This window comes from Taudactylus pleione, unplaced genomic scaffold (assembly GCF_031769625.1).
Source record: "Taudactylus pleione unplaced genomic scaffold, aTauple2 ptg000230l, whole genome shotgun sequence".
Classification (NCBI taxonomy): Eukaryota; Metazoa; Chordata; class Amphibia; order Anura; family Myobatrachidae; genus Taudactylus; species Taudactylus pleione.
The window spans coordinates 7,241,840-7,255,173 of record NW_028284632.1 but is presented as its reverse complement, the minus strand read 5'-3'; the positions used below and the strand labels follow the sequence as shown (position 1 = coordinate 7,255,173).

General features: G+C 49.1%; 1 protein-coding gene across 1 annotated transcript in view; it reads right to left on the bottom strand.

Moving 5' to 3' along the window:
* The window catches only part of STIL (STIL centriolar assembly protein), a 62,655-nt gene that overhangs the window by 14,054 nt on the left and 35,267 nt on the right, over positions 1-13,334 (bottom strand). Inside the window, exon 12 of the mRNA XM_088479306.1 lies at positions 8,977-9,930. Coding sequence (XP_088335432.1) covers positions 8,977-9,930 — 954 coding nt within the window. The remainder of the gene's footprint in view (positions 1-8,976; positions 9,931-13,334) is intronic.

Below are 13,334 nucleotides of genomic sequence, written 5' to 3'. Positions count from 1 at the left end.
ACCATCCGTTGAGCCGGCAGAAGGCTCAATTTTTGAAAATTGATGATCCATGAGCCTGCAAGGTAGAGATTGTGAACTGTTGATGTTGGAGCAGAAGGTCCTCCGATGAACCCTTTAGCAAGATATCGACCAAATATGGAACTATGGTTACCCCAGTGATCCTTAATATAGAGACCATATGAGCCATAACTTTCGTGAACACTCTTGGAGCTGTAGCAAGTCTGAAAGGTAGGGCGAGAAATTGGAAATGCTGATCCCCCACCGCAAACCAGACAAGGTGTTGATGCTCTCTCCAAATGGAGATGTGGAGGTAAGCGTCCTTAACGTCTATGGACGTCAAGTACTGGCCCGCTTCCATAGCTACAATGACAGAGCGCAAGGACTCCATTTTGAATTTTGACAGAAAAAAGGTATGGATTTAGATATTTTAGATTCAGGATAGGGCAAAAAGACCCATCTGGTTTGTCCAATAGAAAAAGGTTGAAATTGAAACCTTCACCTTGTTGCTGAATGGGAACCGGAGTGATAACTGGCGAATCTTAAAGAGAACAAAATCGACTGCAGCAAAGCGTGATGTCCGTCTGGATATCGTGGTAAAGGAGTTGAGAGAAAACTTTGTGGTACATAGTCGTCCAAACCGAGAATGTACGCTGTGGTTATTATGCCTTGTATCCACCGATCCGGATCTAATTGAGGCCAAGCATCTCGGAACTGGAGGAAGCGGGTCACAAATAAGCGAGAGTGTTGCCGGGCCCCCAGATAGTCATGCAGAAGACTTCTCTGTTAGTTTGGAAGCAGGTTGATTGGTATTCGTGATAATAATAATAATAATAATAATAATAATAATAATAATAATAATAATAATAATAGGGACATACCTCGAAAGGACACGTAAACGAGGGGCTCTTATCTTAGGAGCAGAAACTGGAAGATATGGACTCTTGCTCTCAGTAGCCTGTGAAATGATCTTCATAATTTCGGAACCAAATAGAAACTCACCCTCAAAAAGGCAGAGATTCTAGGGTCCGCTTTGATTCAGGATCTGCATTCTGAGAGCATAGCCAGATCGACCTCCGGGCCGATATCGCTAATGCAGAAATTCTGGAATACATGGAAATTGTATCCAACAAAGCATCACCCACATAAATAAGGGCCTCTTGTACTAGTTTCATAAGAGTACCTAAATCAGAATTTGCATCATCAGACGGCAAAAACCACACGACATCTCGGTTACCCAGGCTTCTACAGCTTTAACAACCCAGGCGTTAGCCAAGACAGGATGAAGAGAAGCTCCTGTAAGGGTATACATGAACTTCAGAACAGCATCAGTTTTTCGATCCGTGTGATCATTTAACGGCACCGATTGAACAGTAGGGATAACAGTGGTCTTTGCCAATCGAGTTACCAGGGCATCCACCAGAGGGGGAATCTCCCAAGGTTTGTATCGTCATCTGCAAAGGGCTACAAAAATCGGAACTTTCTAGGGGCCTGAAATTTTGTAACAGGTTTAAGCCAAGCCTCTTTTAAAGTCGACCCAAAGTGAGGAAACTGTGGAAAAACAGCCACTGACTTCTTACGCCTGAAGAAGTAGAAGCAGGCTCTGTATTATCAGTGTCCTGTATCTGAAGAGTCTGATGGAACGCATCCATCCTCCCAATCAGGGACTAATTGAGGTTATTTGCGTTAGAGGGGGCAGGGTTTGTTTCTGCTTTTATTAACTAGTTCAGTGCCAAGCTCCTATGCCTAGACCTCTAATCCCACATGTAATGGCTAACAACTGTGTTCCTCAGATGGATGATAGAGGAACAGCAACTCGCACCTAATTGGATTGACCCCATAATGTGAAACATCTCTTTATAAGAATATGAGAGCTCTTCCTTTTAAAAGCAACCATTAAACCTGAATTACAAAGAGGTGGGTACAACGCTACTTTTGCATTGCCAAAACATTTGCACTTTGTAAATGCCCTCCAGTGATCATGCAATATTATCAAAGCATTCCCATATGACAGATAAAAATTTACTGACATTTGGTATTGCTGGCTGAATTTTAAAGAGACTGCTGAGAACAAAATAAATACTTAAGTGTCTCTTAGGATATGGCGATATCCTCTTACTTTTCCCTATTATTTTGTTATCTTTTTATATATTATTTCCTTTCTTAATTCTTATGTATCTTATTTTATTAGTTATTTTGATCTTTGCTTTTATATTGTTTGTCTCTTTTTTTAAATTTTATTTTATTTCAGTTAGTAATATTTGAAAGCACGTTCAAAACTAAGCGATCTGAGATTTATTCTCTTTTGCTCCTTTATTTCATGTTTTATGATTATACTTGTCCACTGAATTCCTATTGTTATTTGATTTTATTTGCTGTCTTTGTGGGCCATTGTAGGCCATATATGTACTGTGCTGTTTGCGTTTTCAATAAAAACAGATTACATAAAGAAAAAAAAAAATATTAGATATGGTAAGAACTTACCTTTGTTATCTCTATTTCTACGAACTCCATAGGGTTCCACAGGATACCTTGGGGTATAGGTGTGACGTCAGTCATCGGGCACCATAGAGTTAAGCTTTCAGCCTCCCAGGATGCACTAGGGTCCCCCTCCTATACCCCGCCCCAAGGCACCTCAGTTAGTTACCAAGCCATAGGCCGGAGGAGGAGAAGGAAGAGAGAGAAAAAAGATCTGGACACACACAAGAATCACATTCTCACCAGAGGGAGACGGAAAAACCGGTGACCAGAGCAAAGCCCATCTGCAGCACAGGTGCAACAGGGCGGGAGTCCTGTGGAACCCTATGGACTTGGTAGAATTAGAGATAACAAGGGTAAGTTCTTACCATATCTCATATTTTCTACTTCAGGGTCCATAGGGTATCCACAGGATACCTTGGGGATGTCCCAAAGCAGTATCCTTTAAGGGTGGGGACGCTCGTGTGCTGAAAGGAGAATCCGCCGCCCGAAGGAAGCATCCTGAGAGGCGAAGGTGTCAAACCTGTAATACCTCACGAAGGTATGGACAGAGGACCACGTAGCAGCCTTGCAGATCTGGACTGCAGAGGCACCACATCGAGCTGCCCACGAAGGACCCACAGACCTAGTGGAATGAGCCTTCACAGAAGGAGGAACCGGTAGGCCTTCATGAAGATAAGCTTCAGAAATAGCCATACGGATCCAGGCTGCCAAAGTTTGCTTTGAAGCAGGCCAACCCTTTTTACGGAAGCCATAGAGGACAAACAAGGCGTCCGACTTCCTAAAGGAAGAAGTGCGGTCAACATAAGTCCTTAAGGCCCGCACAACATCCAAAGAGGGCCTCACCCACTGAAAGACCAGGTGAGTTAAAGGCCGGAACAACTATTTCCTCGTTAACATCAAACTGGGAAACAACTTTGGGAAGAAATTCAGGTCGAGTGCGGAGCACTGCCCTGTTCCCATGAAAAATCAAGAAAGGGGGTCTACAAGAGAGAGCCCCTAAATCAGAAACACGTCTGGCCGAAGCTATGGCCAGAAGGAGAACAGTCTTAGCTGTTAGTCATTTAAGATCCACTGAGCCCAGTGGTTCAAACGGCGGTCCCTGGAGAGCCCTCAGGACCACAGCCAAATCCCAAGGCGCCACAGGTGGAACAAAGGGCGGCTGAATGCGGAGAACACCTTGCATAAAAGGTGCGCACATCTGGAATTGTAGCAATCCTACGGTGAAACCAGACAGGGCCGAAACCTGTACCTTCAAAGAAGCAAGGCGAAGCCCATGATCTAGTCCCGCTTGTAGGAAGGCGAGTATCCGAGACAGACGAAATTCCCGCGGTGCATAACCTCTCGGTCGACACCACTGGAAGAACGTATGCCACACGCGATGGTATATCCTCGCGGAAGACGGCTTCCGAGCTCGTAACATGGTACGCACCACAGAGCTGGAAAACCCCCTGGACCTCAGCATGGCTGTCTCAACAGCCACGCCGTCAAAGACAGCCGAGTCAGATCCGGGTGAAGACAGGGACCCTGTGACAGAAGGTCCGGTCGTAGCGGCAACCGCAGAGGACTGTCCACGGACAGACCTTGAAGGTCTGAGAACCAGTGCCGTCTGGGCCACGCGGGAGCTATCAACAGTAGCGTCCCTCCTTCCTGTTTGAATTTCCGGATTACCCGTGGAAGAAGGGAAATCGGAGGAAACAGGTATGCGAACCGGAACGTCCACCGGACGGACAGAGCATCCACCAGAGACGCCCCCTTGAGCGAGACCCGTACACCGGCAACTTGTTGTTGTGCCGGGACGCCATGAGGTCGATCTCTGGAAGACCCCATCTGTCCACCAGCAGTTGAAAAACGTCCGGGTGCAGGGACCATTCCCCCGGATGAACGTCCTGGCGACTTAGAAAGTCCACCTCCCAATTTAGCACTCCCGGGATGAAGACCGCTGATATGGCCGGAAGATTGCGCTACGCCCATACCAGGATCCGAGAGACCTCCACGAGAGCCGCCCGAATTCGGGTTCCTCCTTGCCTGTTTATGTAGGCCATGGTGGTAGCATTGTCCGACTGGACCTGTACCGGACGACCCTGGAGAACCCGATGTGCCTGCCGGAGAGCATTGAAGACCGCACGGAGTTCCAAGATATTTATTGGAAGCTCCGCTTCTGTCGGCGTCCACCTGCCCTGGAACAAGTGTGGACCCGAAACTGCTCGCCAGCCCCGAAGACTGGCGTCCGTTGTCAACAGGACCCAATTTGGAACCCAGAACGGACGTCCCTTGCTGAGATGGGTCGTCTGTAACCACCAGGCAAGGGACAGGCGAACCTCCGGGGTGAGCACAATCGTTTGGGACTTCAGAGACTGAGGCAGCCCGTTCCACTGGGACAGGATCAGGTGCTGCAGAAGTCTGGAGTGAAACTGGGCATATTCCACCATGTCGAACACCGACACCGTGGAGCCCAGTAACCTCATCGCCGAGTGTAGAGACACCCGGCGGCTGTGAAACTACGCACCCTCGACTGTAAAGCAGAGATCTTTTCCCCCGTCACGAAGATCCTTTGCTGTCCTGATCCAATAAGGCTCCGGGGTGCAGAATCCGCCGAGACGGGATTAGAGTGGACTTCTGCCAGTTGATTAACCAGCCGTGCCGTTGCAGTAGTGCAATGGTCAGGTCCAAGTGGCGTAGAAGGAGCTCGGGAGATCGTGCCACTAATAAAAGGTCGTCCAGGTACGGCAACATACGGACTCCCTGCAGCCGCAGAGAAGCCGCCATGACCGCCATCACCTTGGTGAACACACGTGGTGCTGTCGCCAGGCCAAAAGGTAACGCCCGAAACTGGAAGTGGTCGCTGCGGATTGCAAACCTGAGGAACTGTTGATGGAGCGAAAGAATAGGGACATGCAGGTAAGCGTCCTGTATGTCCAATGACACCATGTAGTCCCCAGGTTCCAGCGCCAGAATGATGGACCGTAGGGTCTCCACCCGAAACTTCGGCACCCGCAAAGACTTGAGAGCTTTGAGGTTTAGAATCGGACGATACGTCCCATTGGGTTTCTGCACCAAAAAAAGATTTGAATAGAAACCCTGCCCCTCTGGGAGAATGGAACAGGCACTATAACTCCAGCCTGGAGCACAGTGTGCAAGACCTTCCGCAACTCCGTGGCCTTGTTCCGGTCTGATGGTAGACCCGTGGTGAAGAATCGAGCCGGGGGTCTGTGCCGGAAAGAGAGGGCATACCCTTAGGAGACCACCTCGAGAACCCAAGTGTCTGTCGTCGTAACCGACCAACACCGGGCGAACTGCAGCAGGCGGCCTCCCACTCTGGGAACCCCCTAAGGGAGACCCGGACCGTCAGGCCGCAGGCGTGTCATCTGGCTTAGGGGCCGGACGTCTGGTACGCCATGCCTGCTTCCGGTGCTTGGCGATTTCTTAGGACCAGCCTGTCGAGGAAAAGACTGTGGTTTGGGCGTGCCCTGGGCCCTATAAGACCGAAAGGACGATGGTCCCGAACCAGAAGGAGCAGCGGCCGACAGGAGACATGCCGATTTGGCTGCCGCCAGCGTGGCCACAATCTTGTCCAGATCCGGACCGAAGAGAACTTCTCCGGTAAATGGCAATGCCTCCAAACCCTTTTTGGAATCAGCGTCCGCCTTCCAGGATCGCAACCACAAGGTGCGACGAGCACCAGGGTACTAATGTCTAAGGCCACCTCGTTTATATAAGTGTCCGAATCATGGAGTTTACCAATCAACTCCGCCTGATCGGCCGGACAGTCGGAATCAAAAGACGCCTCTAATGAATCCGCCCAGCGCTCCATCGCTCTGGCAACCCAGCAAATGGCCATAGCCGGCCGTGCTGCCCCCCCCCACAAGGGAATAAGCGGACTTCAGGCAGATCTCCACCTTGCGGTCCGTAGCATCCTTAAGGGAGGACATGGATGGCATCGGCAATGTGGCACTACGGACGAGACGGGTCACGTGAGAATCCACCTGTGGAGGGGATTCCCACTTTGCAAAATAATTATCCGCGAACGTATAAGCCACCGCCAGGCGCCTTTGCGGCTGGCAACGTTTGCCAGGCTGTTTCCACGCCTCCTCTAAATGGTCCACTAACTGACCCGAAAGAGGAAAGACTGTGGCATCGCCCTTCACATCTTTAAAAAAGGCATACTTGGATTTAGCCGCTGGGGGAACTTCGTCCTCAATCACCAAGGCTGTGCGGACTGCCCGAATAAGTCCAGGAATATATACTTTGGACTTAGCGTCAGCGTCCTTAGTATGGAGAGGTTCCTGATCGTAAGGATCCAGAATCTCCCCATCATCAGACGTCCCCTCGTCATCCTCATAAGGAGCCGACAGAGACGCCACCGGCCGTTTATGTGGCCACATCACAGACTCCCCTTGCAACACATCCGACAAGTGCGGTACAGAACTCGTCTGGGAGTTAACCCACGCCGGCTCCTGAGAAACCGGGAGAGGGGAAATAGGGAGACTGTGGGGTACCACCAATTGTCGTGGGAAACCCTGCATGGGTGACGACACCACTGACTGCTGGGACAAACCCATCTGTGTAAACGCGGGCTGCGGAGCTAACTGGCCCACTAAGGTCGTAAGCGCCTGAGCGAAACAAGCCCAGGGCGGCTCCTGTACCGGTGCTGTAACCGTAATAGGCCGCGCCATTGACAAACACTGCCGGCAGAGGCCCTCCGCGCTACCCTCCCCCTCCGCTAACGGTACTTTACACGTAGTACACTGTAGCCGGAGAGGAAAATCACTTTCAGACATGATGGCACCACATATGTGACCCCTCTCACCAATTATATATTAAATAGGCGAGAGACCACCCTGCAGCACCGCACCGCAAGGGCTTAGCAGAAAGAACAGGGACAGTAATAAAGCTGACAGTCAGAAGAAAAGTTACAGGCAGCAGCGCTAGCAGTCACATACAATGCAAAGAAAAATCAATTCCTGCACTAACAGCGCTGATCACTCAACTACGCAGACACAGGGCCTGGTAGGACACAGCGCTGCATACACAGACCTGCCACAGCGGAGGAGAGGTATGCGGGGGGACCCAGACCACGATGCATCCGTCCAGTGCTTCCAGCAGCGGTCACCATGCGTTCTGGAAAGATGGCCGCCAAGGAGCAGAGAGGAGGCTGGCCTGGGGGAGGAGCGCTGCTACAGGACCAGTTGGCAGTGTGCAGAGAGGGCTGTGTGCAGCGGGGGAGGCGCCGGCTGTGAGACAGGGAAGGCGCGCTCCCCTGGCATGCATTTAACCCCCGGGACGCCGCAGCGCTACCGCTCTGCTGCGGTCCGCTGTCCCAGGGGGGTAGTGGAAGCGCAGGTTCTTACCTGGCTCCACGCTGCAGCCAGTCCCCAGGGAGCCCCCTGCCTGGGGACTCTGGACCATGTAACAGCGGGGACCCACCGCGGGACCCCGCTGCTTACCTTGCTGTCCCCCTTGAATCCGGCCATGGTCCGGAACATCTGGGGTCACCGCTAGCTGTGACCCCAGATGCTCACCAGCATCCCCGGTTCGGTACCGGCGTTCTGGTACCGGCGGGGGTGTAGGGAAGACAGCATGGACGTCAGGACTGACTGTCCATGCTCTACATCCAGATGTGCAGCCACAGCTGCATGAAGAAAAGCTTCAGGGGCTCTTCTAGCCCCCACTCCAACAGGTGCACCCGACTCCGGCCGGGCACCAAACGAAACTGAGGTGCCTTGGCTCGGGGGCGGGGTATAGGAGGGGGACCCTAGTGCATCCTGGGAGGCTGAGAGCTTAACTCTATGGTGCCCGATGACTGACGTCACACCTATACCCCAAGGTATCCTGTGGATACCCTATGGACCCTGAAGTAGAAAAAAAAAAATGTAAGTTCTATTTGCCGGAATGCTAAGCTGGGTACACACTAGTCGATATATCGTTCGATCGACGAACAATATATTGTGAGTGCATCGGCAGGCGTGTACACCCGATATGTCTGAACGTCGTCAGTCAGACATATCAGGACAGCTCTACAGCACAGCCGATGCAGACATGTCTTGTAGATCGATCAGTACGTCTGGCTGTGAGTATGGACAACAAGCCGATCTTCCGTACACTGGCTGCAGGGACCGCCGACACCACCATCACAACTGGGCGGGAAAATTTAGATGCCCGCGCAGTTATCACGTCTGGCACACATACTGATCGGCCAATTGGCAAGTGTGTGTATAGTGTACAATTCGGCCTGTTGACCGATCCATCGTATAAGTGACCAGCATTAGGCTCACAAAGAAATTATGCAGTGCCTGTCAGCAGACCAGAAGTCTAGGTGGACCTTTGCTTGAAAGATCTTCAACTATGAAAAAGGTTTTGACACTTCTAAAATCTATTTTTTAATTTTCTGTAATGCTACATATAATTTTAGAGTTAAAAAGGACCCTTTAATCTAGGAAGAACCGACAAGGAACAGGTTTTGGGCAGAATATAAAATGAAATGGGATAACCTTCACCAACCTGAGCTTGCAGCAGTTTCAGTTGCTTGTCCTGCTCTGCTAAGAGCTGATAGGCTTCTGTAGAGAGTCCTAACATTCCACTGGGGGCAGGCATCGCTGGAGGTACAGCATGCAGGTACGGGTGTGAGCTGCAAGCATTCATTGGCAAGGAATCCCTTCTACCAGGTGACGTTATATTGTCTACTGGAGGTGAACAGCAGCGTACTCTCCCAGTACTTTTTTGGCAACTGCAGCAGACATTCGAGCAGGCCATATTTTGATAAGGTGAAATGACATTTCCAGGAGCTTCTAATGGACTCTCCATGCCGCAATGGTTTATGTAACTCACCGCTGGCCAAGGATTAGAATGGCATTGTATTGGACCAATATTGTGACAACAGTTGCAAACACTGGGTTTATGACAAGGGGAATAATTAGCTGACTCAGCATTCTGCCTTGTCTGAAGAGGAAAGGTCACATTGTGGTTTGGAGACTGCAGCATAGATGACGGTCTAGGATATGCTGTGGGTGTCATGAATGGTTGCTCCGGGCATGACCCATTCACGTTGCAGCTTAGCTGATGTTCAGATAAGCCTCTGACTTGATGAGCAGACGTGTCAGGAGACAAGCCGGTTTGAGGTGTGGAAAGAGAAGAGGATGAAGCGGAGGATGTAGAGCTTCTGGAGTTCACGTGAGTGGGTAGTTTGTCACCTGTAGAGTACTTCCCTCTGGATGGTTTTGTTCCTTGGGTCTTGCCATTTTTTAAAGGAACCACCAATGACTTTAGAGAAGTCGCTTTCCCGTGTGGATTATTTTGATACGGTGTATTCATAAATGGATTAATTACTTTCGGAGTGGAGGAACACGGCTCAACTTTCTTACTACTGTTCTCTGGATTCCGAGCCCAATGTTTTGGTTCTATAGTACTTCCAAACACCAGAGAAAGTTCAGGAACAGATGGATGGATTTTCGTTACCTGCATTAAAAACAAAACATTTCAATATGATTTATCCACTATACACAGTCGCATTAAAAAGACCCAAAACACAAAAAATTATTGCAGTATGTTGAATTATAATTTACAGAAATTCCTGCTCTTTGAAAAATACCCGGAGGGTAGACCTTACAATGGGTAGAAGCAAATTCTAGGTAGGTAGAGACAGGTATTTTTAAAACTTGTCCAGGGAGGTGCGCCTATTGTGGAAAGGTCCTAATAGTTTGAGGCATTTCCTGTTGTATATTGTGTAGCTTGTACTTGAGGTGCTAAGCAATGTAGATTGAGACATTTCTCCGTAGACAAAGTTAGGGTAGGTACACACTAGGACAATATGTCATATTGGAACGACAAAGAGTCTACATCGTCTAGTGTGTACCCTCAATTACTTGCTCCCGCAGACATACGAGATCATTTGATTGACCGTACAGTACGGACAAACAAACAATAGTGTATGAAACCTTTTCATTAAATCGCCTAGTGTACTGGCAATCTGTGATGGCCCGGTGAAGGGAAATTGCTCTGATCATCTGCACAATTGCCGGTCGTCATAACGTGTACCCAGCCTTACTTTGTTTTGAAGGTTAAGAACGCATCTGTTGTGAAGGAATCAGCTGACTAATTCACAATCCAACAATTGGGCCACTGTAATAGCCTGAGAAATGCAGGCATCGCAAGTCTGCCCATATTTTGGGTGTAGGCTCAGGCTGAATCGCAGGTTCCAGCTCCATCAGTGCTTGCTACTGCTGTCTCAGCTTAGAGCGCTGTTCCGCTTCCACCGGACCTTGATGTATAAGTTACACTGAAAGAGTACTCATATGCAGAATACTGGCTTAGAAAAAGGCAGCAAATACATTTTTAGCCATCAGAACTGCTCCTTAGGCAGCAGACTGTAGCACCTGGATCTCCAATCTTATCTGGAGTTCTGCAGCATGAATGGTACATCCCGGATTCATCTAGAGAAGGTAAACCCTTGAAAAACTCGCTGCCTGTCTGCTTAACCTAGGAAGAGACTGGGGAAGTGGAAGACCTTGATCATACACCACCCTGGGGAGATTTTAAACTACTTGTCTCTACCTATCTAGAAAATACTTCTACCCATTGCAAGAACTGACAAAGTAAAGAAATGTAAATACTTTAAGCAGTATGAAACTATTGAACCCATTAGTAAATAGGATTATTCATCTGAAAGAACCACTTTAAGAGGAGATACATGCAGTCTGTGAAGTAATATTAACTAAAGGGGAGTGCACATCCGAAAACCCGTTCTTGATTATACTGTCTACTCACATTATACAATTAGTGTTCCTCCGAAAAAAAACTCCACTCCTCCAGTTGATGAAACATAGAACCCCCTTTTTAGGAGACTGACTGGGAGTGCAAGGTACTTTAAGAAGGCAAATAAAAAGAGTGCATGTGGGAGATGTGTTCCATTTTGCATTCTTTTGAGGAAACAGCAATCCCGTGAAACACACATACATACACATATATACATACATACACACATATATATATATATATATATATATATATATACGCACACACACACACACACACACACACATATATATATATACATACATTACAGGTTATATATATATATATATATATATAACAAGAGATATGGTAAGAACTTACCTTTGTTATCTCTGTTTCTACGAAGTCCATAGGGTCCACAGGGTTGACCTTGGGGGTATAGGTTGGGAACCAAATCCGGGCACCACGCAGTTAAAGCTTTTAGCTACCAGGATGCACTTGGGTCCACTCTCCCTATAACCCCGCCCCCCAGCCAGAGGCACCTCAGATTGTAAGTAGCCAAAGGCCGGAGGAGGAGAGAAAAAGAGAGAAAACTGGAACACTCTAGAACCATACTCACAGAAAAGGAGACGGGAAGCCGGTGACCAGTAACACAGCCCATATGAAGCCAGGTGCGTCAGGGCGGGCGCCCTGTGGACCCTATGGACTTCGTAGAAACAGAGATAACAAAGGTAAGTTCTTACCATATCTCTTGTTTTCTACTTCAGGGTCCATAGGGGGTCCACAGGGTTGACCTTGGGGATGTCCCAAAGCAGTTCAACCAAGGGTGGGGACGCTCCTGTGCTGAGAGGAGAATCCGTCGCCAAAAAGGAAGCATCCTGAGAGGCAAAGGAAACCAATGCCTAGAACCTTAAAAAGGTATGGACAGAAGACCACGTGGACACCTAGTAAGGCAAAACAGCCGAGGCGCCACGACGAGCCGCCCACGAGGGTTACACGGCCCGAGAAAAAAAAAAAACAAGCCTCAACGACAGAAATGCCCACCCATGGGTAGGCCCCTGAGGAAGACATACGAGGCCATCCAGTCAACATTTCATTATAGGCCGGCCATCGTTTCCTGTTAAAACCAGAAACCGCAGACCACCAATAAGGAGTCCGCTTACCATAAGGAACTTGAACGGATCACATAAAGCCAAAGAGGCCGGACCACAGTCCATGAGGCCACAACAGCCGAGAGGACTGGGAACTGAATGGCCATACCTCAAGTTCCAGAATAATATGGAACCTAAAAACCACTTTAAGAAGAAACACAGGGCGAGAGCAACTCACACCCTGACATGATGCCCTCCAGAAGAGGGAGCCACATGAGAACGCTCCCCATTCAGACACTCTCCTGGTTGATTTAAACACCCTGAGAGAGAGAGAGAGAGAGAGAGAGAGAGAGAGCTTAAACAATAGACCATGTAATGGCTATCACAACCAGCGGTTCCATTGACTGTCCCCGGAGGGAACAAAGAACCACTACTAACTCCCCAGGAGTCCCTAGGGAGGACAAGTGGAGACATAATCCAGAAAACACTCCAAAGGATGAACTGGATACCAGAGCGGAGCAATTCCATATCTTAACCATACCGACAGTGTAGAGATCCGCACTGTCAGGAAGGCCAGGCCAAGGGTGAAACCCAAGCCAGCTGGAAGGAATGCCAGAATATCTGGAAATCCTGGACACCGGAGGATCGTATCGACAGGTACGATACCATAAGAATTATGTATGCCACAGTCCGTGGCAGATCCCAGCAAAGTCTGGCCTATCTGCTCTAAACATCTCAATGAAGACAGAGCCAGGGAAGCCCGAGGACCACAGTAGGGGCGCAGTTAAAGACAAGCGATCCAGATCCAGGGAAAAACAAGGACCCTGAGACAACAGGTCCAGATAGTGAAGCAGTAGGAACGGAGCATTGAGGAGGAGACTCCGAAAATCTTAGTACCAGTGATGTCTGGGACGACCTGGAGCCCCCAGAAGGAAAGCCCCTCCGTCTCGAATTAAACTTCCGAAGACCTCGAGGAAGAAGGGAGACCGGAGGACACAGGTACACAAAGTGGAAGGACCACTTCACTGACAGAGTCAC